The 6,254-nt window shown below is 47.7% G+C and overlaps 1 protein-coding gene across 1 annotated transcript; it reads right to left on the bottom strand.

Annotated features, from left to right (window-relative positions):
• Window positions 1-256: 256 nt before the first annotated feature.
• On the bottom strand, window positions 257-1,252 carry LOC137167529 (olfactory receptor 52M1-like). The gene has a single exon (XM_067569746.1). It carries the CDS (start codon window positions 1,250-1,252, stop codon window positions 257-259), a length of 996 nt encoding a protein of 331 aa, XP_067425847.1.
• Window positions 1,253-6,254: the final 5,002 nt, after the last annotated feature.

Here is a 6,254-nt window from a genome sequence, read left to right as displayed (position 1 = left end):
CCCCAGCTGGAGTCCGTCTCTCTGCTGCAGCCGTAGCCCTGCAAACAAAGACTCCTCTCGGCTGCCTTTGTGCCTCTCTCCTGCCCCAGCTTCTTCTCTCTCTGACTCATCCAGTCTCGGTGTGTTTAAAGGGTAGGGAAGGCTCTAATGTCTTTTTCACCATCCTGTAAGTGATCAAGAAAGCAGGACCCAAAACCAGGTCAACAGCCAGCTCTCCATGGGCTCGGTCTGAAAGCCAGGGCACCAGGAGAAAACTTTAGGTCCTTTTATGAGTAAGGAGGTGGAGCAGCCTGTCCCGGATCTGCTTGGTCCTCACCCCGTAGATGATGGGATTTAGCATGGGGGGCACCAGGAGGTACATGTTGGCAATTATGACGTGGAAATGGAGAGGCACATTGTGGCCAAACCGGTGCGTGAGGGAGGAGAAGAGAGATGGGATGTAAAAGGCTAAGATGACACAAAGGTGGGAGCCACAGGTACCAAAAGTCTTCAGTCGAGTGTCCTTTGTGGGGAGACTGAAGATGGCCCTGAGGATCTGACTATAGGAGAAGGTGATAAAAGACACATCCGGGACATCGACTAAGAATCTAATCAAGAGCCCATAGTAGCTGCTGAGGCTGATGTCGGCGCAGGCCAGCTTCACCACGGCTATGTGTTCACAATATGTGTGGGCGATGACATTAGTTCTGCAATAGGGCCACCTCCTTGTCAGGAAGGGACGGGGCAGTATGAGCAGGAAGCCACGCAGCAGCACAGCCAGGCCAATCTTGGCTACAACAGCGTTTGTCAGGATGGTAGAATATCTCAGGGGATCGCAGATGGCCACGTAGCGATCCAAAGCCAGGGCCGCGAATATCCCAGACTCCATCACTGCAAAGCAGTGAATGAAGTACAGCTGGGTGAGGCAGGCACTGAACTCGATCATCCTGGAATTGAACCAGAAGATGCTCAGCATTTTGGGCAGGGTGGCCGTAGACAGGACCAGGTCGGTGACAGCCAGCATGCAGAGGAAATAGTACATGGGCGCATGGAGGCTCTGCTCCAGCCTCACGATCAGCAGGATGGTGAAGTTCCCCAAGATGGCTATGGTGTACATGGCGCAGAAGGGGATGGAGATCCAGACATGTGCCGCCTCCAGCCCAGGAATGCCCAGCAGGATGAAGAAGGAGGGGTTAGTGAAGACGGTTGTGTTGGAATCTGACATGGTGTAGGGGAGATGTCCAACTCTGAGGCAGAACAGTGTCTCCTGCATGTACCGTAGGTTCCCCTGACGTCCTTTATTTTCCCAGAATCTAAGGTGATGGTCGCAGTGCAAATACCTGGATGGAGAGACAGTATTATAATGAGGTGCTATATGCACAAGGGGTGGCTGTTCTCAGGGGGAAGCATGTAGCCTTTTATTTTATTTAAGGTATATTTAGTGATGTTTTATTACAACATCTGTGGGTTCACCTCTGGTGTCTATAGGTTCAAGTTCATAAAGTTACCTCTGCTTGTTTTAGATCCAGAACTCACAGGAACACATGAAGGCAAAGGCAAGGAACACAGACGGTCACAGGAACAAAGACTAATATTTTATATCAATTTTATGAAAGTAACCAACAAAATTAGGAATGTCAGAGCATATACAACTCCTAGATTTATCCACACACGAGTACAGGTAGAGACAGAGTCCTCCTATGTAGTGTTAGGTTCTGACCAGTCTTTCATGGATTCATTGTCAGTAGAGGGGTGATTCCTACTGGAGTTTTTCCTTAGGAAACTCAATTTTCCCAGTCTGGGCACCATCTTTTTATACTATGATCTTTGACCATACCTACATTCTGCGCATGTGCATGAAAATGTCAACCCTCTTTCTCCTTATTGGTCTGGTGTCCCCGAAAACTTCAGGTGCTCTGTTTCCTAGAGGTTTTGCATAGTTCCTTTTATTCTCATTAGCATAAACGCACAACCTGTACCCTGTGGTTAAGGCACAGGTTAGAGAGAAATATGATTCAAAAGCATTTTGTGGATTTAAAATTATTTATCCAGTTAACTTTTTTTGCAGTTTCACCTCTTGACGCACCTTTGCCCATAATCTTACAGCATCGGGTTATTCTTGGGTAACTTATTTATGTCAGGTTTTCTTATGGCTGCGTCCTAAAGTAGCTAAGCTAAAATCTTCCAAGCTTCTGCCTCGAGGTTTTGAATTTCAGCCCTCCTTACGTAGGTATCCAATACATAATGATCCTTTCTACCTACTGATCAGCCTTATACTTCTATTACACAATGACCATTGAACTCTATTTAGCATTCAATGAGTATCTATGACATGACACGTGTGTTAACCATAACATCACACGAGAAATGAAGGATAAAATGAAATCCGTGGCTACAAGCAGATCCTCTCTCGTCACACACTGGAAAGCTCTATTACGCATTCAGTGAGTATCTATGACATGACATGTTTGTTAATTTCAGTGTAACCCTTCTGCCAGACAGAGTCGGCAGCAGCAAGAGGCAGTTCTATATCTAGGTGTCCCTGTCAATGATACACCACCAAACCGGCTCGATCCCCCAGCCAGCCCCCTGGAAATCAAACACTATCCCCTGGGCTCTCCGAAAAGGTAACACTTCCCCTCTCGCAAGCAAGAATCTGAGTTAGAGAGCAAACCTTTTAATACAAGGAAGGAAGTAACTCCGCACAGGTTTGGGAAATCAGTGCAAACAGAATTCACAAACACAAAAAACCGGAGCAGAACCCGCCCCACCCGAGTACGTGGGGCATGTCCTTCTCCTCTCCCTTCTCGCTTTCACTGCCCTACCACCTGTTGACCGTTGTAGCTGCAATGTTCACCTCCCATTGCTAGACTCGCTAATCCCCTCTTCTGGCTCCCGCCACCAGCCCATCACTAGGCTACAATAGCGCCTCTGCTGGCCCTTACCCTGCTCGGCTAGCCCTCACTGGCTGTCAGTCCCAGGGCTCTGCTTTCCCCCTCTGTTGGCTTCTGCTTCTTGCCAGGCTCAGCTAGCCTCCTTTGCTGACCAGTCTTTCAACATTTTCCCAGTTCCTTTAGTGATTTCAGCTCTCAGTTTGTGGGGAAACCCTGCTGCTGATGCAGAACAAAGTCCCCGGTTTTAACAAAACAAAAGACTCCAAGAGGAATCGCAATAACTCTATCTTTGAACAGCGGAAGAGGTAGTCAAACCATGCCTGAGGGCAGCTCTTACTCAGAGCCTGTACAATCAGCCTGTCCCCTTCCTGCCACTCTTAGGGTGCTGTGGCATGTGAAAGCCTCGCTCTCTGAATCCTATTTGGATGGGAGTGAATCTTTCACAGAACAGGCTCAGCACAATTCTGCTGCCATTTGTTCATACAGTGGAAGGGGGGGAAGGGGAGGGAACATTTAATTCCCCCTGCAATTAACACAAAAGTGATTTGTACCCACCACCAGCCAAACTGATCATTTCCCATCATTCTGAGCACCTAGGTGTCCCTATGCAGATATAGGGCCCAAGCAAATACAGTTCCCCCACCCCCCTCGTTCAGCTGGCTCAATAGGGGAGGGCCACTCAGACCCTGCTTACAATAACATCACACGAGAAATGAAGGATAAAAGGAAACCCTTGGCTAGAAGCAGATCGGTCACTCGGCACACACAGGAAAAGGACATTTTAATTATTCAGAGAAATGACTTGTAAGTGTAGGCACTCTGTAGTTCTGGGGCCTTGGAACTTAATTGGGTGTTTTACAGTTAGGAAGATCCTGGGAGACTACAACTCCCATGATGTCTTGGGGAAAAAGGGGAGAGACTCTTCCCCTTCCAGGGAGTGAGAAAAAAGCATGGGTGGGACTCCATTTTGGTGCTGGGGTGGGGCGCAGCCGAGACTGGAAGCTGCTGTCTGACTGCTGCCGGCTACTGCCTGCTGCCGGGATCCCAAAGCTGCTGCTGCCTGCTAGAGTTTGATGGAGCAGGGAGCTTCGGAGGTTGGTGGCATTGCCCAAGCCAGGGCAGGGACTGAGCCTGGAGCTGACTGAGGTGGGCCTGCAGTGAAGGTGGGGTGAGTGTCCCCCCACCCTCTGTAGTTTGGGGCAGGGTGTGTAAAGGAAGGGGCGCTGCAGAGAGACTGTGACTGGGCTGAGAAGAGGCAGAGAGAGAGTCCCTTCAAGCAGGGCCAGGACTGCAGACATTTGGTTGGGCCAGCTCCAAATCTCCAGCGTTACAACTAGACTGAACTGGTACTCTGACCCACAGAGGGCTGTCTGCTGCTTCAGATCTGCAACACGCCCACGGAAGCAAGGGGTCAGGGCTCTGAACTCTAGGGCAGTGCACACTCTGCAGGTGGGGTAAACAGTGGCAGTGTAGATGCTGGTTAGACAAGTTTTATTTGTTGCTGTGTACTATTTTTATTAACTGATTTATTCAACTGTCCCTGTGGATTTAAAGTAATAGTGATGTTTAATTTCAGTCTGTAATGCCATATTTCTTTAATTTGTTCAGTAAAGGTGTGTTAACTCTAATTTAAGTATATTGGATGTTTAGTTTGCATAATTGCAATTGTTGAGTTAAACTATGTCTCAGATTATTATAATTATTAGACTAGGTTTAGTCCTGAAAGCTCCCAAGGCCGCTATTGAGCGTGTGCAGGGGCCAGCCAGGTGGAGGCACCACCAGTTTAAATTCCTTTAGAAGTAAAGGGACTGCAGCAGAGGGGTGGATAGAGGATTCCCACCTATCCTACATCATCACCGGGAAACTCAGAATCTCCTTTGTTGTTAGCAACCTTAGGAGCCCTTGCACACCGGTGAGTGTTGCCTTCTCCCAAGTAACCCAGAAAAGAAGTGGGTTACATAAGTAACTGGTCCCACTAATGACAATTACATCTTTTAAGGTGTCCCAGGGGTCATAAATTCTTACACACTGGGGTGTGGGAAACTCTAAAAGAATGCAGATACTCGTTATACATCATTGTTCTTCAATGCAATGAAACACAGGCTAGAGAGTCCGTGATGTAGGGAATTCCCCATTCACCCTCGAAGCTGCTGAAAATCTGAGATAAAAAGCTGGATATGAGTCAGCAGTGTGCCCTGATTGTCAAAAAGGTTAATAGCATATTGGGCTGCATTAGAGGAGCATTGCCAGAAGGTCGTGGGAAGTGATTCTTCCCCTCTATTCGGCATTGGTAAGGCCGCATTTAGAGTATTGTGTCCAGTTTTGGGCCCCCCACTACAAAAAGGATGTAGACAAGTTGGAGAGAGTCCAGCGGAGGGCAACAAAAATGATTAGAGGGCTGGAACACAGGACTTATGAGGAGAGGTTAAGGAAACTGGGCTTGTTTAGTCTGCAAAAGAGAAGAATGAGGGGGATTTGATAGCGGCCTTTAACTACCTGAAAGGGGGTTCCAGGGAGGATGGGGCTAGGCTGTTCTCGGTGGTGGCAGATGACAGAACAAGGAGCAACGGTCTCAAGTTGCAAGGCGGGAGGTCTAGGTTGGACATTAGGAAAAAGTTTTTTTACTAGAAGGGTGGTGAAGCACTGGAATGGGTTACCTAGAGAGGTGGTGGAATATCCATCCTTAGAGGTTTTTAAGCCGCAGCTTGACAAATCCCTGCCTGGGATGATATAGCTGAGGTTAGTCCTGCTTTGAGCAGGGGCTTGGACTAGATGACTTCCTGAGGTCCCTTCCAACTCTAATATTCTATGATTCTAACCTAGCACATGCCAAGACATGGACTAGGGGAAACATCCCAGCTAGAATACACTTTCGGGAAAAGACCTTGGAATCGTTGGTAGCAGCTCATTGGAAACAGCTGCTCATATGCAGTAGTGGCCAAAACAAAGAAAATGTTTGGATGCCTACAAATTGGGCTGGAGAATAGCCCGCTCTGGGTACACACTCTGGTTTGGTCACCCAGTCTCTATAAAGCACATAGTAGAGATACATAGGGATTTCAGAGACAGGCTATTGGGAGACTGCCATAAGTGGAGCGACAGAAAAATGTGAATGAAAATTGGGAGTTCTTTAAGAAGAGTTATTAGATAGCAAAAAAGCCACAATTCCACAATCATGAAAGTGGACAACTCGGGCTAAAAAGCCAGTTCCGTAGTAATATGAAGGCAGCAATTGCCGGGGGGAGGGGAAGGGGAGAAGCAATATATAACATATGGGGAAAAGGGTAAAGAGATAGAAAGCAATAGAACTGGGAACTTATGAAAACGGATAACAGATGTTAAAGACATCAGGGGAAAATCCATGTTTGGAAGGGCTAAAGA

This window comes from Emydura macquarii, unplaced genomic scaffold, assembly GCF_026122565.2.
Source record: "Emydura macquarii macquarii isolate MOO-44397 ecotype Brisbane River unplaced genomic scaffold, CSIRO-AGI_Emac_v2 contig_2926, whole genome shotgun sequence".
NCBI lineage: Eukaryota > Metazoa > Chordata > Testudines > Chelidae > Emydura > Emydura macquarii.
This window is presented reverse-complemented; position numbering and strand designations above follow the sequence as displayed.